The following is a 24,570-nucleotide window of genomic DNA, read 5'->3' as shown; positions in this document are numbered from 1 at the left end:
GAAATTCGGCAAAGAGAGAAAAAGAATCTCAGTGTTTGCAATGGTTTGGAAATAAAAGATGGAAACTATTTGCAGGAAATATTTTGAAAAAAGAGCAAAAGTAGGAATAGAGTAGTGATTGAAAGAGTAAATTAACTAGTAATTATTGAGTAAAGCCAGCCAAGATTTCACATGCCTTATGTATGTCACAGTGACCATTCGAGTTTGGTGTTGTTGTTCTTAACCTCAATGAGGAATTGAAGTTCAGAGAATTTACCTGAGGCTATACAACTTGGTAAATAATAGCATCATGATTCAAACCGGATCTGTCTGACTCGAAGCCTGCATTCTTGGAACTAGGCTGCACAGCCTCCTAATAAAATAAAATAGAAATTGTAGGCTTAGTAGATGACAATTGGTCCAGCAGTTTATTTTAATTAATAAAAACTTCTAACTTTATTCAAAAAGAAGTAGAAGCCACAGAAGAAAAACTCTAACAGTGTCATAAGAAAAACAATGATTAAGAAGAATTATTCTAATGTGAAATGAAGAAGAAGTGGGTGTCAGGCATTGAACTGCAAAGGAAGACAGCAGCAGTTTGGGGAGTCCTCTACCATAGACAGAACTTGGAAATGATGAGCACACAAAGGCAGGAAATGCTAGCAAGACCAACACAAGTGAGGGCAGAGATTGAAGTTAACATTGTAAAGTGGTTCAAACTGTTTGGATGAGGATTTTGCAATATAATTCAATATCCATTAAAATTTTCATGCCTTATGAAACAGAAATTTCAACCTCTGGAAACTTAACTCAGAGGAATGTGGGGTGCTGGGGGGAGAGGATCCTGAATGAACAGAGATACACATAGCTGTATTAATATATTTTTTTAAAAACTAGTAATAATATGAATATCCAATAGTTGGGGAAATATTGGGTAAACTATGATATATTATATAAGCCATTAAAATGTTAAATATGATTGCTTAGAAACCTTAGGAAAGTATTTAAAATAGGTCAAAGGCAAAAAGAAAAGCATTAATCTTGTATGCACTATAATAATAGCTACTATTCTTGAGCACTTACAGTGTGCCAAATTCTGATCTAAAAGCATCACATGCATGAACTCATTTAAATCTAATAACTTCTCTATGAGGAAGGTGTTATGATCATCTCCGTCATGTAGAAGAGAAGTCTGGAGGTAACGACCAGTTATGCCCCAGGTCACACAGTACTGAGAGTATGAGACAGGTTTCCAACTGATGCAGTCTGGCTCTAAGGCCCAAACAATTAACAACCACAGTGTTAATGCTGCCTCCATAATTATAAGGTCTGTAATTAAATGAATGCAAAAATGAAATATATGTGGATAAAGATTAAGAACTATTACTGAAGAGGAATCAGCACAACTTGGAAGTAGAATGAAAGCAGGCAATGGAGTAGATCTCTCTGATAATGGTTTCATTCAATCCTTTCCAGAGGGTTAAATTAATTCTGTGGTCCTTTCCAGATTTTTGGTTTAGAGACATTGAAATCTCATAATTAATATTGTTCATATGTAACTAGCCACATCTAGTTTAAATCTATATATACAGTCTCACAGATATTTTCACCCACAAAAGAAATTATAATGACATAAAAATAGTGAAGTATAAACAAAATGTAATAGGAATAAAATTATTCCTCCAGCTCTGTCAAAAAAAAAAAAGTTAAACTCTTAAATTTATCATGTATTTTTTTATTATTATATTATGTTAATCACCATACATTAGTTTTTGATGTAGTGTTCCATGATTCATTGTTTGCGTATAACACCCAGTGCTCCATGCAGAACATGCCCTCTTTAATACCCATCTTGTATGTTTTAAAGTAGTGAGCATTTCATACCATAATCTAATTTCTTTGAACTAAAATGTGATTAAACATTGTGATTAGTATACATTCAAATTTTCAAGTTAGATTTAATCCCTCAGCATCTTAAGGGGGTTATGGCAAGGAGAACGACACTGTTTTCTTCAGGATAGGACTGTACAGAATTACATATATTCAAATACTTCTTCAATTAATCCATGTCTTATGACCTACTAAAAATAAATCTCAAAGGAATACTGTCATACATGATGTTACATCCAACTTTTGCAAACTACAAACTGTCACTGTAATGTCACATTTCACTTCAACCCAATATCAAGACTATAACCCTCGAATTCTCAAAGGTAATTTAAGCTGTATTCAACTTTAAAAGGTTTCAACTTTAGTTAATGCCATCTTCGTTGTTGCTTGAAGATCGCATACCTAAAATGTTAGGGACAAGTTAACACAGTCAAGCAATCAGAGGTTTGTTCTAAACAAAAGAGACATTTTCTTGTGTGACTCCTGGAAAACAAGTTTTTTCACTTTGTAGACACACCATATGTATTATTTTCATGGGCACAAAGAAATCATCAACTTAACGCCTGTAAAAAGAGAATAAAGCCTCTGCATAATGAACACTGAACCAGACTATACATAACACACATACATATTTTCAAAACACCCATATCACATACCATTTAAACAGAGCTCCTGTGATTGAGTGTTGTAAGCAAAGGAATTTTATCCATTGTTTCTAATACTATTTCAAATGGAATCATTTGAAACCTTGATTAAAAATGTATACTGGCATGTCAGGTAAAGTATTAGGGAATAGAAACGTGCTTTTTAAGACCCATTATACAATTTTTGTTATTTGAGAAACAGAAAGTAAGAAACAAATAACACACAGGTTTCAAAATAACAAAGCTTGCTACAGCACCCATCCTCAATTTTCTCCTACCAGAGGTTATATAAAGAAATAAAATTATCAAATAGAAAAGCATACAGAGGCATACACCAGCATTGTAAAAATCAATTTAAGAAGTGCAACTGCAGTTGTCTTTCCTGGGTTTTTAATTATGTGTTTGTTTGCCATGGCGGCCTAATTTAGTCAAGAAGATGAGCCAACATTAAAAGCTGGTAGGAGAGGTAAGTAATCCCCAGGGTGGGCTGCTTGTGCTCAAGAGTTTAAACGCTACATATACAGAGGCAGAAGCCAAGGCACATTTGAGAAGGGGGTCCACATGACAAACAGTGAAAGGGGAGCAAATCAAATTTTTCACAATTAGTTGAACAACAACTGTGACAGGTTTAGCGCTTAGCATTTTCATTTGTGTGCTCAAATTTGGTTATCTGTCCTCTTTTATGCAAATGCGATGTGACAGGAGAAGCTGGGAGCACTGGAGCAGGCCAATCACTCACAACAGGGGCTAGGGCTGCTCAGCTGAGAGGCTGGGATTAAGTGGACTGAATGCTGATGGATAAATGACAGGAGCTGAGCTGAAAACCTCATGAACTGATTTAAAACTTCTAAGGGAGGATGCCAAGAATATAATTATGCTTTATGCTCCAGCCTAAACTGTCAAAAATAAAAAGATAAAAGAAGAATATAAATTGTACCAAATGAATATTATCAGCATTCATAATTTAACTAAACCCAACATGTTTATCCTACACTGGAAAATAGATAAGATTGGAAAGCTGTGTTCTTATACCACAGCCTTTAAGACTGAAGCTAAGTTTAAAAATTTAAAAGCAGAGCATAATGGAAGGAAATCCAAGACATCGCAGATTTCTTCCTAAAGGGCATCCGTCTCCAGCAAGGCAGGGGCCCTCTCTGCAAAGGTGGCCCAGGCAGTTCACCTTCGACTGTCTCTCTGCAGAGAGCTGGAGGTTCAGGGTGGTGTCTCCTTCACGCCTAGAGCTGTGGAGCACGATCACCAGTACCTGGGAGAATCTGAGTGACATTTCCATGAAGCTGCAGGCTGTCTGCATTCTGCCCAACCAGTACTAACAGTCAATGATTCTATCAAGCCGAAAGGGTTGAAAAACATTAGAGCTTGTTATCTCCTTTGCTTCACGTAGGTCTTGTAATTTTATTGTCTCTACAAGTTCTTAAAAGAATATTTTACAACACTAAATTTCTCAGAAGGTAGAGTCTCCTATCTGAAAACTGGGATGTGAACTATTATCCTCAGTTCCTTTCAACCTCTGACTACAATTTCTCTATTATTGCAACACACACACACACACACACACCGCTTTCTGGGAAGACATCAATGATATAAGACAAGAAGACAGAAAAAGCCCATACATATGTACTTTATGGATAAATACATACAGAAAGGGAAAATATAATCTGAAATTCTCTTCATAAAAAGGGAGGATACCGAGCAATGCCATTCAGTAGGAAGAAACACAGAAAGTAAAGATGGTAACAAAGGCAAATCATGTTTAAATAAACTACGTAATACTCATACTGAAGAAAATACATAAATTGAAAACATAATTTGTCCCAATCAATGCTATTAGCTAAGAGAAAATTTTCCACTCTGTAAGAAACTTTGACATAATTTGTTACCTTAGTCCACCTCTTAAAATTCAGCATTGTTTGCCACAAGATTAACTACTGTAGAGAATATAATAAAATTCAGAAAATATTAATTGCTACGCATATGTATTTAACAAAAACAACAGAATAAAAATACCAATTCTTGTACAAAAGACTTGACCTTAATATGCTAAGAAGTAAGAAATAATTAAACCTATCTTTGCAGGACTAGAATAATATAAATAAAACATTTATTACTAAACAAACCTCTTAAAATTTTTTATGGATGTCAAAATATATATGCAGAAAAGGGCACAAATCATAAGTGTATATATCGACATTTTACGAAGTAAATACACCTGTGTAGCCACCATCAGGATCAAGAAATAGAACGGCAGAAGCCCTTGATAGGTCCCTTCTCAGTCATTAACCCTTCAAATGTAAACACTTTTGAATTCTGTCAGCACAAATTTCTTTTGCCTGTTTTTGAAAATTCGTACAAATCAAATCATACAAAATCTACTCTTCTAGTCTGACTTCATTTTTGGGAGGGTGGGAATGTCTGACTTTACTCAATATTACGTTTGGGGCATTTATCTGTGTTGTTGTGTAAGTGTAGTTTATACTTTTTCATTGCATAATATCCCACTGTATGTACAGAATATTCTACTATTGATAAATGCATGGTTTGTTGCTATGAACATTCCTGTACATTTACTTTGGTGCATATATATTTTCATTTCCATGGAGTATATACTTAGGAGTAGGATTGCTGGGTCATTGCCTCTGCATGTATATTTTAATATGAATATATAGCTTTAGTAGATCCTGCCTAATAGCTTTCTAAAGAAGAACAAAGCACTTTTTACATAGTAAGGAAATCTCACTATGCCCCACGAAATTTTCTTTCAGGTTACAAAAAAATTAGCAAGAAAAAAAATTAACTAAAATTAAATACACATCCACAGACACAATTCTCAGCCAGAAAATAATGTGCCTAAATTGAAACCTGAATTGATTTCCCTTAGCTCTGCCAGCCAATTGTTTACTATGCCTCAGTGTGAGAAGAAAGGAGTGGCTAGCCATGGCTGCCAACTCTGACGCAGGCTGCTTAACGAGTTCACTGAATGTACTAGAAAATCATCAGTTCATTGAGTGGCTTCCCCACAATTGTGCCATGTGACTAAAGTTACATACATATACTCCCACAAATCCCAGTTGTATGTGACAGACACAGGACCCGCTCTAAGTCATTCACAACATGAGCCACATTTTTATTCATCTAATACACTAGTTTTATCCTTTGAGAACAACAAAAGGCCTGCTGTTTGATCTATAAAAGTGCTTTTTCAGTGGGTAAATGGAGGCTGCTCTGCCTCATAGCCAGTCTCATAAAGGTGAGGGCTTGGACATCACTGTAAGTCAATCATGATACTAGTGAGGCTCACCCGCTACCAAAATGGGAACACACAGCTTAAGAAGCAAATCCAACTCCTAACTCTATCTACCAGGCCTGCCAACACATAGTCACAACTCAGAACATCAGCAACCTCCAAACAACATTCAAGTTTATGTTAGGGAAACTTATAGTCTAGTCCACACTCACTTCTCCCCAAGTTTTCAGTAGCTCATAAGGAGAAGGAGTTGAGATCTGAATCTCTTCCCTCCAAGAAGCTCCCTCGTCTGAGACTTTCCCCCACTTTTCCTCAGAAACAATTATGGTCTATGGAATATTTTTTTCTATTTCAGGGGGGGTGTAGTTTACACATATTAAAAATGAAATCTTCACCCACTAGTACACAATCAGCTTATCTTTCCCTGGACTCCACATAACCTTTCTTTTGGCAACTCTTGTTCACCTGACCCTTGACAATGTTTCTCATAACTTCCTACTTTACCTCGCTGCCATTCTCCAGCACGAGGTAGCCTTTCCATCCCTATTTTCCTAGGAAGCTAGGTCCTTTTCCGGGAGGCCCTTGATTTCAGGCCACCCCTTTCCAAACCTTTACACAAATTCCCTCATGAACCCCTCCCATCCCCAGCCTCCTTCCCAGCCAGTGTGCCTTCTCCCATTCTCTCTGAATCTCCAGTTTTGATCAGCACAGTTCTGTCCTCTCTGCTTCTGAGCCGTTTATTGGTGTTATCACCCAGAGATCTTTAAACTTCCATCTGAACTGCCTCATTCCTCCCCTCTCAGGCAGTTCAAATGACATTTCCAGGCCCGCATCATTGGACTAAAGTTTCTTAAACAAACATCAGAATCCTCATTAACAATTATATTTCAATTTTCTAGACTCCACTTTAATCAAAACAACCTGAAAATATAAATAATTTGTGGGGAGAAACTCTTTCTCAAAAGTGCCAACATACCTAAACTATCCTTCTCCACCAGACGAGTTTTTATTCATCCATTAACACTCAGCTTAGATGTCATCTCTATAGATCCTGCAGCAACTCCTTGAGACAAAGTTAGTCATTTCACTTTTTGAGCTTCATAAGACCATTACAGCATTTAACATGTTGTATTGGAATTACCTGCTAGGATGTATGCCTTCTCCACCGGGCCATGAACTCCACAAGAGCAAGGGCTGTGTCTGTTCATCTTTCTATCCCCCATTTCAATTCAATTCAGCAAATATTCAACATGCAGCACTGTGTCAATTTCAAAGTTGGTACTCAATAAATATTTCATGAGAGAATGGAAGAGTGAAGGGAGATAAATTTACATTATTTTAAAACTCTTTCAAAAAGTTCTGGCAGAAACTTCCTTTTTCATTCCTACTTCCAAAAGGAAAAAATGTATTTTTCCAAAATCCATATTTAGATCAGGGAACCTCGAGGTTTGTTTTTCCAGTTTGTTTTATGTTTATAAACCTAAATTTATGTGATGAATAACTTGAATTATATCGCATAGTACAAGTGGCCTTGGAGGTAATCTAGTCTAGGGTGACAGCTAATATATGGCACTCTCAGTGCCGCTCTGCACCTCCTGCACCCATAGCAGACAGCACTAATCGATCATGGCACTCCTTCTCATTAAGCCCAGACTCAGCTTTAGAATTCTCAACTCAGCACTTAACAAACAGACTGCTCTCTGGAGTTAGTGGTCAAGATGAATCCTGCTTGTCACTCTTGGTCTATTCTCTCTTATTACAGATAAGCAAAGTGAGTCCCAGAGAGGTTAAATGACTTTGCCTAGGTCACAGAGCTAATTAGTAGTAGAGGCTGAACCAAACCTTATCACCTAAGACTCTTTCCACTAGAATACACTTCATTGATCAATAGGAATGAATACTTCATAGAAAATGTTGGTTTTGTTTATTATATGTGCATGCGTGTTATATATTAGATTATACATTATATATAATGGTTTAGAACCTTCACTTAGTATTTCTCAACCAATGGTGTCACCAGGCATAAAGACCTCAATTGGTATTTCGTACCAATCCAGTCTTCCCTTAAAGCCATGGAGGCATAGTTTTTCAAAACTAGTAACAGCTTAGTTCAGCTCACTGGAATAAACACACTAAATTATTTTGTAATCAGAAGTGAAGTACCTCTAAAAGTGTGCCATAAAAATAAATACAAAATACAAAAAAAAATACAAAAAATACAATGAAAAAGCAGCACTGGTCAGTTTAACCGGTATCTTTCTTATAGCATCTTGGGGTATCAAAGACATATTTGAAAAGATAGCTATGGAAATTGGAATATAAGCAAGACTTATCATCTATATTAGTTTTTCAATTGGTTGTCCAATTAGTAATTTTTAAACTTTCTCTGTATATTCACATTATCCTCTTCTACACGGGTGTCACTGCCACCCGTACAAGTGGGTGTCAGATAGGACCCCAGAACTTCATAATAGTGTTTTTTAAACAGCTCAAATGCTGTAGTTGTCTATCTTTATCATACATAAATGCTTATTATGTGTAAAAGAGTGTATGTAAAAGAAAATAAGAACTATATTAAGAAGTAAGTACAAGCCATTGTTTTCTTTTCCAGAGCATAAGCTTCAAATTCTCCAAAGGGGTGGACTTGTTTCTTCCCAGTGGGCCAGCAGGGGTATAAGAAAGAAACCAAGAAAGTTGAAATAAATTAAAATCTCAGATTCCTTAGCCTCTTTTTCTTTGAGTAGCAAACTGAAAAATACTCTCAAAGAATCAACACCCAGGATACCTCATTACCAGAAGTAGAGAGGCAAATAAGAAAGAGAGCAAAGAAAAAGCAACCCTGCAGCCTGAGAATAGATAAAAGAAGACAAGCTAAGTTCTTAGACATGGAGTCACACAAAGGTTAGCCATTTGAGGAGAAATGAAATAAACTATTAGCAAATAACAACAATAATTTGAGGGGGTAGGAAATGTCTGATTTTTGTGGATCAACAAAAAGTGGTTGTAACTGACCTCTGGTTGATATTTGGGCAACACGTTTCCATTTATTTCAATGCATGACTTACAAGAGTAGCAGACTTTTGACAGTGGCCCTGTAGACACACCTCTTCAGAGATCTGAGGTATCAAAGCAAAGCATTAGTAATCTTATTTTTGCAACAGTCCCTAGGAGAAATAGTGATGGCAGCTATTGCAGGTACTTACCTAGTGCTTCTCAGACCCAGTCCAACCCTTCTACCTCTCTGGGCTCTGATTGTGTATCTGCAAACTACATTTCCTAGACTAACTGCCAATGGGAGGAGCTGTTGGGAGACTACCAGGGGAAGAAAGGGAGAAGAGATGCTCCCACTTCAGGTCTTGTATGCATCCTTCCAGCATCTTTTATCACTTTCAGAATCAGCTGTGTGATCCCCTTAGAAGTCCAAGCACCAGTTGTGAGTCAGTCTCTCTTCCCTGACAGCTATCTGTTCCCTTCTATTCTTTGCCCCTGAAAGAACAATGACCGCCTCCATCACTTTTAAGCTGGTGTAACTAACACTCCATTACCCATTTTTATAAACTGTTACATGAATTTATCCCTGGGAGACAAGAAGGCAACACAATGACATGCTTTGCTATACATGTGTGAACTGAATAAAAGATGCACAGTGACCAATCACAGACAGATTTTGAAAGAAGCAATGTGATTGTTCACTGATCATGATGCACATCTCTTATTTACACAGTGATTTGTGGACCTAAGACCTAGCGCTGAAGTTTATACTTTAAGCACTCACAGTTAATATACTGTGGTAACTGACTTTGAATCATAGTGTTGTGGGACTGGTGTTATTTAAGTAAACTGTGGCAAGTGAAATTCATGTACATTGGGGTAGTCTAGAGCAAAGACTGCCTGTAGTTATTTGTATTAAGACTCAACTATTTGAAGGTTCATAACTTCATTTCTTTTGAATCATAACTCATTCATTTCAACAAATATACCTCCAGACTTGACTAACCTTTACTTTTGAAACAAATTCACGGTAAAATGTTATGAATGAGGGCTATCTAGTCCCCTCTATTTTCTATTCTCTCATGCTATTGACACCTTTCCTAGTGTTCACACACTAGATAGGAGTCATGTGGGTTGCACGCATTGACCTGTTTTCACTGTAGGCTGCTCTACTCAGCAGACTTTTGTTAAGTACAGCCAAAGATTAGATGAGAGTGGGCACCTGATGCACACATAGATTATAGTTGTCCGGGACAAAGTTCGAATCATTGTTTACAATTCTTCATAACTTCCTGTTTTAGAATTCTACACCCATGCTCTTTCCCATGTGACATTGCTTTATTAGACTAAGAAGAGTATATTTACTACCATATTGGTGGCTTTGGCTATGTGCCTTGCTTAAGCTGATGAAATATGGGTAGATGTGAAAATGTGCCAGACTGAGGTCTCAAGAGGCATGACTTGTTCAATTATCCTCCATAGAAGACAATGCTCAGGAAGCTGATGCTCCTTCAGCCTGGGCCCCAGAATGAATGTACATGAAACAGAGCTAATGCCAAACCATAGCCTCAAGCAAGCTTCCCAGTTGACCCCAGTTCTAGATAGGCGGAATCACCATCAACCTGTGGACAAGCAGAAGAATAAAAGCTTATTGTAAGCCACTGGGACTTTTTTTTTTTTTATATTTCCTTACACATCTGTGGGTTTTTGTTGTTGTTGTTGCTGCTGCTGTTGTATTTGCAATCGCTGATTAATATAGAACAGCAGAGTGCATTTATTTAGTTAATTAGAAAATCTTCCCAAAAGTGTATACTGGAAAGTACAGAAAAGAGTTTCTATCTAGTAGAGAGAGCAGAATGGAGTAGAGACACAGAGAAGGCTGAGATACTATGGAAAAAGAGGCATGGAGTGATTGTTCTCAACCTTGAATAATTTTGGAATTCCAGGCCATATATACCCCTGAAGCCAGTTTCCCCCAAGACATTGAGCTCATAAGAGGTACTTGAAGCAGCATGAGTTCTCAGCAACACAAAGAGCTCAATTTTCACTATTCCACAGTTGCCATACCTCCTTAGATTAGGGTTTCAAAGTATATTAGAAGCAGGTGGAGTACAGAAGGGGAAATGGTGAGCCTTCCCCAGGATTCTTTATATCTAAAGCAGACCAGGTCTGAGGGTAAATTCAATTCCTGTTTCTGAATGAGGCACTGGGAGTGGGTGGTGGACCTACACTGCATCCATTTTCCTTAACACGATCTAGGCCTTTCCTTTTCCCTAAGATATGGAACCCACAGGAAATATTTTCCATTTCCTGAGCCTTTCAAGTAATTATGAATCCATTGAGCCATTACCATACCCCAAGAAAATCCTTAATTCACATAATTTCATCGGATTTTCTCAATAGTGAGAAGGGTACCAATAGTGAGAAGGTACTATTTTTACCTCCATTTTACAAATGAGAAGACTGAGATTGACACTGTAAATTGTTTGCTTGAGGTCACACAGTTTCTTTAAAACCAGGTGCTCCATCTCCCTACTCCAGCCATTTCATGCTGGTTGTCTTTAGGAAGTAGTGGCAGGAACCAAAGTACCAACTCTGATTTTCATTACCCTGGCATCAAGATACAGTCACTGAAAGAAAGTAAGTTCAGAGGGAAAAAACATTTTTATTTTACTTGCAGCAAGCATAAACAAACATATTTTTCCTTACACTGGGTGTTTTTATTCTGGTTCTAGGCTTTGTTATTATACCTTTCTCCCCTGGGATTCTCCCTCTCCTCAATACCCCTTCCTACACTCTTTTTTATTTTATAATTTTCCTTCTCCCTTCCCCCAGAAAAATCCAGGGTAACCTAATCCATTTATTTTACAAACATTTGGGTGCTTATTATGAGCAAGTTACTTATGTTTTGTAAATAGAAATTACTATATTTCAGTTGTGTTAAGATTTCTAGGGATTGGGTAAAAACAGCCATCTACATACCCCAGCATGTCACAGCTGCCTTGAGTTCTGAGCAAAAGAACTTTCTATTAAAACTGACTTAAAATTCCATTAGTTCCATGCATTTCTGTTGGCCACATCACACTTGGGCAGTCCTCAAATGATCAGGCTGTGGTGACCATGTTCTAGCATACTCTATCACTGTTTTCACAACTCATTCTGTCAGCCCTTTCCATGGTGCACCCTGAAATATCTATCAGTTATAAACAACTTCTCTTACATTCTTAATCTCCTCCTTCCCATTGATTCTTTTCCTTCAGTCTAAAAAATACAAACCTTTCCTTTCCTTTACCCAGCAAAGTCTTCAAGCTACCATACTAAATTTTGCCTTCTGCTTTGAATTTCCTACATTCAGTCTCCACCAAACATCAGTCTGATTTCTCCTTCCATGAAACTTCCTATGTACTTTTTAAAAATTTTTATTTTATTATGTTAGTCACCATACATTACATCATTAGTTTTTGATGTAGTGTTCCATGATTCATTGTTTGCATATAACACCCAGTGCTCCATGCAATAAGCCTATGCACTTTTGAATTGGCAAATCCACAGGTCCTTTCCATCTTGGTATTACTGACTTCTTATCAAGCCCCCATTTGTGATGTTCTCTCCTTCACTGGCTTTTGTAACATCCTTTCAGTTAGATCTTTTTTTTCTAGCAACTCTTTTGTATCTGCTTCAAGGGTACCCCCTCTTCTATCCCTTGCAAATATTGGGGTTTACCATCCTTATTTTTACCACTTTGCATGCTACATGTCCTCACTGGGGAATCTCACTCATGTAGTGTATATGGTTCTTAGACTTGTATCTGCATCCCAGACTCCTCTCCTACACTTCAGATAGCAGACATCTGCCTAGAGGATATTTCCATTTTGATATCCCACAAGGCCCTAAAACTCAACATGTCACACATGAATTCGACTTCCTTTCTTGTCCTACAAACTTGCTCCTAATCCCACTGGCCCAACTCACCGTATGATATGACCATCAACTTTGTTGCTCAGCTTAGAAATCTGGAGTCTCTGCCCTTGTTATGCCCAGTGTCCTCCCTGCCTACAGTACATCCTCCTCATCACTGCAAAAATAATCACTTCACATTTCCCTGCCCTCATCTCTGTCTTCCTTCTACTCCATCCCCTTCTTTCTTCTAAACTTTCAAACCGTTCAGTGCCCCCAACTCCAACACCTCAGGATGAAGTTTAAAGTTCTTACCATGCTCTGAACCTTCTTTCCAGACTCCTTCTATCCTAGTTTCTATTTCTTTTAAAACCCTTTATATTCCAATTGCTTCATGCTCCTGGCCATCCTCTCAGTACCTATTTTCATAAATTGATGTTTATGGGAATTTCTTCCCCCTCAATATCAGGAGAGTAGATAGAGCAGAAAAGGATTATATAAGAGATGGCAAGATATTTGTTTACTCATTGGCTTGAGAGGGCAAGAAATAAAAGGAGCTGTGTTAAAAGATGCTATGCACTGAGTCCCAGGAACAAAGATTGATAGAGTTGAAGAGGATCATGGACTTCCTCAGACTGCAGTGCAGCTTTGCTGCCCTGAAGGTGTGGTGTGGGTAGGGGAGAGGGACTGTGAGGTTTGGGTGTATCCAGTAAAGCAGTGTTTTAACAGAGGCCACTGTGATCAGCAGTAGAGGCAGTGGTGAAGGGTCCAGTTGAGTCTGGTGTGGAAGAATGAGAGGGGACTAGTTAAGGCTAGATATTTAGGGCATGTTCAGGTATAACTGGGAAAGATGACAAAGGTGGGGAGGGAATGCTATTTATAGGGTGGAGGTTATGCAGCAAATGATATTCCTAAGTAGCTGCAAAGAAAATTGAAGTAATCTAATGGGAACTCTTTGAATTCTACCACCAAACTTTCTAAAAACATGAAATTTTCCTCCTCTTCTTACTTGTCTCTATTATCTTCTAAAGGAAGTTCTAAATGTGCTTTGGATTTTTCCCTATTCCATGTTTTTAGGCACCTTAAACTATCGTTATTGTTCATTCTACCTTATTAGGACTTTTCTGTAAAGATTTAAACATGATTTTCTGGCCTCCCTTTATCCCACTTGCCTTTCAAAGTACTAATCTATCTCTTCCACCCTTAAAAATCTCAAAAAACCTGCATATACTGTTTCTATATCCTTATCTTCCTTTTACTCTTTAGCCTATCCATTTTGGCTCCCAAATCCATCATTAAAAAATAAGCAAAACAAAACAAACAAAAAACCCAGACAAAAGCATATTCCAGAGTCAATGACTTCCTTATCCTAAAATCCAATGGACATCTTTCACATTCCCTCTTACTTTGCCTTTTAACATTTGACACTTTATCACCACCTCCTTCCTAAACCTTTTTTTTTGGGGGGGGGGGCGGTATTTGTAACTACCATTCCTGGTTTTGTTCCTACCGCTTTGGCTGTCCTTTCTAATTCTCCTTTGCAGAATCTGCCTACATTATCTGGATTAAATGTAGACCTCCTCACTCTATATGTGATGTCTAGGAATCTCATTCTCACCCATAGATTAAGATTTCTGTACTAAATAATTCTCAAATTGTTTATCACCACAGCACTGCAGTCACACTGGGCTTCTTTCTGTCCTCAGATATGCCATACTTGGTCTTGCATGGTATTTTTGCACAAAACTGTTCATTCCTCAAGAATATGCTCTCCCTCTAGTAAGCTCCTGCTCAGCTTTCAGATCTCAACTAAAAGATCACTTTTTGTGGGAAGACTTTCCTGACATCATAGGAAGGGTTCATTTGCTTTATACTTTTATAAAACTGTTTCTTTCCTTCAGAGCATTTAATTTATAATTTTGCTTTTGTTCTATGTTCTCTTTCTCTTTTGGGTGATTTCAACCCCCGCCCCCCCGCCCCGAACTATGGTAAAGGGCAGGGAAAACAAGGTAAGCATCAGTTGTTTTAATCTTCACCCACCTTTTCATAGGTGAGCTCTGTCATTTCTCAATATGAAGTCTCTTTCAGGCAGCAGTGCTGATGGGAAGAATAAGAGTCACCATGTATGCAGAACTGCCTCATTTACTGGCACTGAGTATGTAACCAGTGGGAGAAGTAAGTCTGCAGTACTTCCAGAAATACCCAAGCGTGCAAACTCAATTGATTCCAAGGACTCATTCTTTATGAGAAGCACACATCTTTCCAAGACATTTCCCCAGATTGTGCCCTAAGATGGAACTAGATGTTACTCTCCCTTTACTTTTTTCTCAAATTAAGCTTTTTGAGATAACTTAAGTTCACATGCAGTTGTAAGAAGTAAAGATCTTGTGTATCTTTTACCAAGTTTCCTCCAATGGTAGTATCTTGCAAACACTATAGTACAATTTAACAACCACCTAGTCAAGACACAGAATATTTCCATTACCTTAAGTTCTCTCATATTGTCCTTTTACATTCACACCCACCACCTCCATAACACCTCGCAACTAGTAATCTGTTCCCCATCTTTATAATTTTGTCATTTCAAGAATGTTATATAAATGGAATCACACAGTAAGTAGCCTTTTGGGATTGGCGGTTTTTTTTTTTTCCCCACTCAGCATAGTCTCTGGAAATTCATCCAAGGTGTGGCACGTATCAATAATGTGGTTTTTGTTCTTTTGTCTTTAATGCTGAGTAATATTTCATGGAATGAATGCATCAGATTAATCATTCACCCATTGGAAGACATGTAGATTACTTCCAGTGGTTTGTTATTGTGAACATTTATATACAGGTATTTGTGTGAAAATAAGTTAAATGCCCAGGAGTATAATTACTGGTTGATATGATAGTTGGTTTAGCTATTTAAGAAACTGCCAGTTTCCCAGACTGACTATACAATTTAATATTCCCACCAGCTATCTATGAGTGATCCTGTTTCTTTTTTAAATTTTTTTAGAGAGGGAAGGGGGGCAAAAGCAGAGGGAGACAATCTTAAGGAGGCTGCACGCCCAGCGCTGAGCCCTGTGCAGGACTTGATCTCAGGACCCTGAGATCACGACTTGAGCCAAAAACAAGAGTGGACACTTTAAGTTACTGAGCCACCCAGGTGCCTCAACGAGTGATCCAGTTTCTGTGCATCCTTGCCAGTATTTGGTTTTGTCACTTTTTCTTCGGCCATTCTGGTAGTATGTAAGGACATCTTATAGCAGTTTTAATTTCCACTTCCCTAATGGCAGAGGATGTTGAATATCTTTTCATGTGTTTATCTGCCACCTGAATGTTATCTTTGGTGAAATGTCTTTTGTCCATGTACTAGTTGGATTGTTTGCTTTTTATTAAGCTTTTAAGAATTATATATTCTAGATACCAGTGCTGACACATACTAGATGTGGTTTGCAAATTTCTCCCACTTTGTAGTTATTATCCTTGTAACAGATTCTTTCACAGAGCAAGTTTTAAATTTTGATGAAGTCCAATTTATCATGCTGTATGGATCATACTTTTGGTGCCAAGTCTAAGAACTTTTGCCTAGCCCTAGATTCCAGATTTTTCTTTTTCTTACAAGTTTTGTAGTTTTACGTTTAAATCCTTGATCCATTTTGAGTTAATTGTTGAATGAGGTGTCTGAGGTCAGGGAGAGGGGTGTTTGTTTTTGCCAACGGATGTCAATTGTTCCAGGATCATTTGAAAATTTTATTTCCTACATTCAATTGGTTTTGTACCCTATCAAAAATCAGTTGGGCTTATTTGTGTGCATCTTTATGAGATCTCTATTCTGTTCCATTGATCCATGTGTTTATCCTTCCCATGAAGATCCCTCCATTTTAAACACAGTCTTAATTACTATAGCTTTAAGTCTTGAAACTGGATAGACTGATTCCTTTCACTCATGTTTTTTAAAACTGTTATGTTCTGATTCTTTTGCCTTTCCATATAAATTTTAGGATAATCTTATCTATAAAAAAAACTTACTGGGATTTTGGTATTATATTAAACCTGTGTATGAATTTGGAGAATGAACACCTTTATTTTATTTTTTTTTTTTAAAGATTTTATTTATTTATTTGAGAGAGAGAATGAGATACAGAGAGCATGAGAGGGGGGAGGGTCAGAGGGAGAAGCAGACTCCCTGCTGAGCAGGGAGCCCGATGCGGGACTCGATCCCAGGACTCCAGGATCATGACCTGAGCCGAAGGCAGTCGCTTAACCAACTGAGCCACCCAGGCGCCCCATGAACACCTTTATGATGGTGGGTTTTCCAATCCATGAACTCCCGCTCTCCATTTATTTAGGTCTTCCTTGATTATTGGCATTTTGTAATTTTTAGTATTCAAGTCCTGTACATGGTTAGATTTACATTTAGGCATATCATTTTTTTTTTCATGGTTGTAACTAGCATTGCATTTTAAATTTCAGTCTCCCAAATGTTTGATGTTAGTATATGGAAAAAAAAAATCATTCCTCTGTTTATGATTTGCAGTAAACCATAGCTAGAATTGCACAGAGGAAGGCCCTAAGTGTTCACCTTTTGGAAAATTCCCAGGTCCATCTGGGCAAGAGCAGTCACAGGTAGGTTACAGAAGTATATAGCACAGTGAAAATCTTAGGAAATTAAACTTGGTTGGGCATTAGGTCTGAATGGTGTGGCTTATACTTTATGTGGTAATGTAAGTTGTGCTGAGGTGCTCTTGTGGCAGATAAAAAGGGTGGGTCTTTTTTTGGGGGGGAATACCTTGGAACTCATTCAGGTTTCTGTCATCACTCCTATAGAGTGCTTCCCCATGAGGAACATAAGAGGGACCCTGTATAAATGTATTCTTGGATGCATGTTTTTAACATATTTTTTTAAGTAAGCTCTATACCCAGCGTCGAGCCCAACACAGGGCTTGAACTCACAACCCTGAGAGCAAGACCTGAGCTGAGATCAAGAGTCAGACCCTAACTGACTGAGCCACTCAGGTACCCTGGATGTGTATTTTTAATACATTTTATATATATATGATGCTCAATAAAGCTTATCAGTTGGGGGAAAAAACCAAAAATGCAAACGCATTACTTGCTCGTAGGCTGCTCTCTTTTAATTAGAACTTTAACAAATGCAAGACTAAATCTAGTCTCCCCATCTTCAGCACCTTAGAAGGCCCTATTCTTTTGTGAGTACTCCCAATTTGAGGATTCTCCCCTCTTTTTCACTGGATATCTTGATAAAACAAAATTTAAAAACCTATTCTAGGTTAACCAATCATTGGTTAGGATGCTATTTCGTTTTCAGTATATGTAGTTTTCATCCATTTAGTATTACAAATATGACATATGTGAGGGCTATCATGGCTAACAATCAGATCAGTACTCAAAGAATATTTTAAGAGTTACCTGTTTGATGTTTAAATTCTTACCTCATTCAGACATGACAATTGCTAAGTGCCAGAGATCTTCTTTTCTATCATTCTTTAATTTCTGTTAACTCTGAATATTAACTTGATAAAAAAAAATAAAATGTGAAATTGGCATATTACCTACTAGATTTATCACACAAAAACTAGATACTGCATTAAACTTAGTACAAATTTGACTGCTATCTATTTCTAACTCCAAAATTGCAGACATCTCTAAGTATTTCTTCCTAACATCAACTTCTAATAAAAAGTGATGACCATGAAGTCTTAAGTCATAGAGATTTAAAAAAAAAAAAAAAGAGGATGGTAACGTCCCTGAAATTTTTGATTTACATGAGATCTTTGGAATAAGTTAACATTTTAACATTAAAAATGTTTCAAAAATGTGGGAGATTTTAAAAGCTTTGTGTGAAACTTGTACTCTATCCTCCCTGAAGTCAGAAGTCTTTTCATTAACTCCATTTCCTAAATTCAAAATCCTCAAAACAAATACACTTACAAAGTACATTTTAGATAATCAGAATCATGATTCTCAGCACTGAACACAAAGTGCATTCTTGCATACTTCAGTAACACATTTCTAGGTTTAAAAAAGGTCAATCAAAGCCTGGCAAGAAAACTCCGCCACAACACTGCACACCCTCCAATATTGTAATTAATGTCATACAATATAGTGTATTAGATAAATATTAGATAAAACATCACCATTACATAATAGCTCAGGAAAATGTTCATGGTTTGCAAGGGATTTTATTCTTCCCAGAAGAAAATGGATTTTTTTTTTTTTTTTGCTTAGGACATAGAAGGAAAATATATGGAACCCATCATCTTCCCATTTCTACATAATTTCTTTCAGTCTATTTCATGCTTTATGTTTCAGAAACAAATGTTCATGCATTTCATGGGGAAAACAAATCATGTTTTCCTGAAGAAAAGCAGTTTGGACAGTTGACATAAAAAAATACAGGGAGTTTGTCATTTCTATAAATTATGTGGTCTCTGTGTATTCTTCTAGTGCTTGTGATATTGAGAAATGGAATTCCAGTCCTGATTCTGCCATTTATTTAATAAAGGTAAAGATTATCTGTCCTTTCAATACAGACTAGTTATGAGACTATAAAAATCTGGTATGGTATACAAAATCCTGGCAACAACATATTGTGGAAAATACTAATAGCGTCACTATTGCATCAGAGCTGAACTACTCTATCAAGCATAATTTGGTTGGTTCCTGTTAAAATATGAAATTCAGTTTTAACAAGTGCAAAAAACTGAATTTATGCTGTTCTCCAAAGCCAAATTATGAAAGTACCTACATGTTTATATATCTCTGCTTTGTAAAAGATCAAACTGAAAACGTTACCATGAGTTTTAAAAACAAGTATACTTTAACCCAGGAGTTTTGAGAATATATCTTGAAGGACTAATCAAAGATATTCAAGGGTACAGCATCATTTATATTAAAATAAAGAATGGAAAGGAAGGCCCTATGCACCCAAAATGAGGATTCAATACATTACGATTCATCTACAACTGGAGGGGCTTTAAAAAAACGGTATGAACCTATTATCATAAATGAAAAAAGACTACAAAACAGTATACATTATACAACCCCATTTTTAAATGTTCCGTGATCATTTATAAATAATTGGCTATCATCCTTTTTAATTTTTAGCTTTTCTACAATACGCTATTACATGTGATTTTCTTTTTAAATTTTTTTTAAAGACCAAATTCATTCATACTTCATGCAGAAATATTTTTGCAGGTTAAGTGAAGGTTGACAATATGCTCAATAATCTGCAAATATTCCACAGGGGCTGGATATGTAAAGTATATACTATATGAAGTACATTTTAAAAATAATTTTACCCAGTACATTATTAACCAAAGTCCTCTACTATTTCATAACCAGATTTCTTTAACTAGACTTTATCGAGACTTATGCACTTTGAGGTGATAATGTGTTTCTTGTAGAAGCAGTGTCACAAGTGGAAGACAGGTTACTACCAAGCTTATTTAACCCACGTTACAGATGATAGAAGGTATATCTGCAAGGAAAACAAAAAAACAAATACAGCAATATTTATCAATCATTGAAATTAAATATGAAATGAGCATGCTGAATGCTGAAAAAGCAGGTCAAATCAGGAGAACAAACACTGAGGTGAAAACTGAAAATTATAGAGGGAAGTTCTGGAAACTTTCAATGGCTTTGGAGGTTGACAGCATAAGCACTTTACACCGAATTTCACTTCAGAATATACGGCAGTCTTTCTTTGACATCACAATAGTATTTTATCCTTATTACTCATGGTAAGGAGAAACTTTCTGGCCCCCAAATAGAATGACGAGATAAATCCTAGCAGTAAAGAGGCAGGAATTACGGAGAAGAAGGGTATGGAGGACTTGTATATATGTTAGAAAAGGAGTCATTAGGCCAATAACACATTGGTACCAAAGGTGAATTAGAACAATTTAAAGTGGGAATGGAGGGCAGAGAGGCAACCTGGAGGCACTTGTGTGTATATATATTTATATTTTCAGAATTCTCAACTGTGCAACGCCTGAGGGCTGCAAATTTTTCTTTCTATTCCGTATTAATATAACTGATGCAAGATGCAGGACAATTTTAAAAAGTTAACAACTGTTTTTAGTAAGACTATTTTATTTAAAAATTTTTCAAAATATAAAAATAATAAACATTATGGATATTTAACAAACAAAACATAATTCAACTATAAATAATAAAAATGTTGACAACCCCACATAAACATATAATACTATAAACATTCTAAGCATACAAGAGTAGTTTTCTAGTTCAAGTTTTACCTTTTTCAGTTCAAGTTTTATCACTTGGAAAAATAAACAAACAAAAAAAAAGCTGCTACAGCTTAACCAATTACTTTCGCTCCACTCAAAGAGCAGGGAATTTTTCCCCCATGCCAAAACACATTCGTGAAATGGGATACTTATGGGCACAGGTATTAAAAACTGGAACAATCCAGTCTCCAGACAAGAAAAGACTCCTTTGGTGTTTTTAGGTTCAACAATCCACAGAAACTGAGTAAAACTAAACCACTTATTAAAGGAAATCTTGTGCCAGATAACATGTTCTGAAGAATTATCACACCTAAAACAGGTTCAGGATTCTGAGAATCAAAAGTAAACATCTATGAATGCTTTGCTGATACTTAAAAATTGTATCTTAAGAACATTCACTAAGGTGCTGGAATGAAGTCTTCTAGATGTACACATCAATCTACACATCAACGCAAAACTTGTACAACGTAAATAATACATCCCTTTACAACTCATCAAATGTTCTATTAATATGTAAGAATTACCCTGCCTCCTGTTCAGTTAAAGACAGATGGGAATTTGAAGCAGAGCAGGATTACACCATATTTTAGGACTAGAAAAGTTTTCCACCTGAAATTTAGGAAAACTGAGCCATGCTGAATGTATCATTTTTTTTTTATTCTAGCCAGATTAAAGTTCCTCTTATCAAAAGAGCTAAGGACAAACTGAAGAAAACGATTTTCTTTTTTGGAAGCTGGGCACAAGTAAGTATACTGTAATTCTGTACCATATCTTTAAATTACGGGGTATTTCTAACAGGCTGGGCTCTTTACCTGACTTACCACAGACCACTTTTATAATTATGCTGCTAGATTAGAATAAGTAACAAGTGATCATACATTAAAGCCTAGCGAAGTCTAGATAACAGGTTCAAAAATGATATTGAAAGGTTTTTTTTAGCACCAATAACTTTTTCCTAAGACACTTGGGCTGCATCACTTTAAAGTATTATTTATCTTGTAAACAAGACCAAAAATATTCAGTTGATCTGTATTTTGAGCATAAATATTTATAAACTCTATTTAAAAAAAACAAATATAGCATGACTAGAGCTGCTAATAGTGTAAAATCTAAGTATATTGAAAAATATAAAGATATATAAAAGGCTTCCATAATGCAATCATGCAGAGGTAAACCACTTCATTCAATTACACAAAAGTGATTCTGTACAGTTATCTACATATAGCTCCATGAGAATCCTACTCAGGAAAATGAAATGATGAAAATCCTTATCTTTAATTAATCAACATATAGGAATTTAAATATATAACTGACCTATTGGCTCTCACAGAAATTTTCAAAAAGCACAATGATCTTAATGAGAAATCAAATCATCTCGAATTCTGATTCCCAATGGCATGTTTAATTTTGTTTTGCTTTATTTTGTTTTTAATTTAAAAGCAAGGGAAAGAACAAGAAAGATGACAAAGTAAAGTTGAGGGTGCTGGTATGTGGTCCACATCCAAGAACCAATCAAAATTGTTAACAAGTATGGTCTCTTCAGACTATGTTCTTTGGGTTTCTAACCTAGCAAGTAAATCACTATCACGGGGGAAGAGAATCTTCTTTCCTTGAAAAGAAAAAAATACTGAACTATTCTGGGAAGTATCTTTGAACTCCTTGTGGCTATATGCTAGTTTGCAAATATGAACTAAAACAAAAGTCTAATTTTAAAAATGCCCTGTAGGCTACTGGGTCATAATTATATTAGAAGACCTTCCGAAATATGTACTTTTCCTTTAAACACAAGCCTAATATTAACCAAGCTATTGTCAACTAATGTGGATCAAAATAATTTACATTATGATTGATGTGTTCATTCTTTTTATTTTTCATGAAGACAAATGCACTGCACACTCAAGAAAAAGAAGTGTTTGCAGAATAGTCAACTTTGCGCAAAAAAATGTGAAAATATGAGCATGGCTGACAGAAACTAAAAAAACAAGGGTGAATAAAATCAAGTATAATTTGGACTTTTCTATTAAAGTGTATCTTCCAAACTTCTCAAATGCCTCATGAGAATCTATGAAGGACTACTCAGAAATTAACTTTCTGAAAGCTTCTTTATATGATGCTCATTACAAAAAGGGTATTTGGGGTGAATATTTAGAATCAGATTTAATCGCTCTCTTTATAAACAATTCTAAGCCATACTGCTTAAAAATAAGTATTATGAACATACACCTTCTGAGACAGGAAAACTATAGTCTTTAACAATGTTAGACACACAACACAATCTCCCCTTGCTTTTAAGATTGTCTTTGATGTCTTGATTGCAAGTGAGGAAAATATGGGAAAAATGCATAAATTAGACATTTAATAGATATTTCTCAATATTTATAATCCACAGATCATCCTGTATTACTTGAAAAGAAAGAAAATTATTCTCCTTGTTGGTTGTGAAGAGCTAAGAAATTTTTTTGAAAAATTATTTGGGTAAGTGGCCCTGGCAACAATTTCAGTTAAGTATACTGAGAAGAAATAGGCAAGTTATTACAGTGTATAAAAAAGTATTTTAGCATCTGTTCAAAATTTTTTAAGTGACTATCCTAACCCCAGAAATGTATCCTAAAACCCAGAAAAATTAAAAACAGACCCATGCTTAACTTTTTAATCATTTTCTTCATTCTAAATTGTTCATGCTAATGAACACAGTATCATGGCTTTATAGATTTTCTAGACACAATTTTCAACTTGGCTGCAACTGAACTTATCTCATTTTAGGAAGCCAAGAGGTCTTTTTCCTTCTTAGTGTTTAAAAAATAAATGGCTATAAAGTAAGGGGAGAACACGTTTAAGATAAGAGCAAGGTCAGACAAAGCACACACTCAGACATACTTCTGGACTCAGATGTAGCAATTAGAGAACTGCGAAAAGACAAAAGGCGAATTATAGTACATGTAAACATCTATTCAAATTGATAAAGAGCAAACATAAAATGATAGGATGATATTCTAACAGTCGTCTCCAGACAGGAACAGGTCTTGCTGTTGTAGTCACAAAGCTAAATTCAGGCAATGATGATCTCTCTCTGCTGGAAAAAGAGAAGACTATTAAAAAAAACTTTGAAAATATTAAATAAATCTAAAAACTGAATCACACCATAAATTGATCTCCAACTTTTCTAAACATTTAAAAAAAAAATCTATTTGAGAAAGGAATCAAAATAAAGTTGCAGACAAATTTCACAAAGAATCAGCTTTGGGTTAAATGATCTTAACAAAACCTCTCTGCATCATGCTTCCTTAAAACATTAAGCCACAAAGAACACAGCACTACAACACAGCTGTGATCGACAATTTCTGCTCAGGAAATGCAGTAACTGACAAGATAGTCAATTGTTAAAGAAGTGTGGGTAGGCAAAGTAACTTTAAGAAATCATGAACAAATTCCAAGATAGTGTATATAAAAAAAAAAAAAGAACAATTTTCTTAAATTTCCCAATGATTTCAAAGTAATTGTGAGGTGTACCTAATTTCCTTAAACTCCATATGATAACCATTTCATTCTTTAATTACGCTATAGGACATAAAATTCTGTACTAAGCACAATGATTAAACAACCAAAAATAAAAAGGAACACATCAGAATGAGACAGTGCTTGG

The 24,570-nt window shown here is 36.1% G+C and overlaps 1 protein-coding gene and 1 long non-coding RNA gene across 5 annotated transcripts in view; both read right to left on the bottom strand.

Annotated features, from left to right (window-relative positions):
* The window catches only part of LOC144381563 (uncharacterized), a 625,721-nt gene that overhangs the window by 135,019 nt on the left and 466,132 nt on the right, over positions 1–24,570 (bottom strand). The window lies entirely within an intron of this gene.
* RBM26 (RNA binding motif protein 26) overlaps positions 16,936–24,570 on the bottom strand; it is an 88,597-nt gene continuing 80,962 nt past the window's right edge. Inside the window, exon 22 of one of the 2 annotated variants that reach the window (XM_078070210.1) lies at positions 16,936–24,000. In XM_078070210.1, coding sequence (XP_077926336.1) covers positions 23,977–24,000 — 24 coding nt within the window. In that variant the 3' untranslated portion in view covers positions 16,936–23,976. The remainder of the gene's footprint in view (positions 24,001–24,570) is intronic. The other variant, XM_078070211.1, reaches the window with a different exon arrangement.

The sequence above is a fragment of the Halichoerus grypus genome, chromosome 4 (genome assembly GCF_964656455.1).
Source record: "Halichoerus grypus chromosome 4, mHalGry1.hap1.1, whole genome shotgun sequence".
Taxonomy (NCBI): Eukaryota; Metazoa; Chordata; class Mammalia; order Carnivora; family Phocidae; genus Halichoerus; species Halichoerus grypus.
Note: the sequence above shows the minus strand (reverse complement) of the source record. Positions and strands in the feature narration are given on the sequence as shown.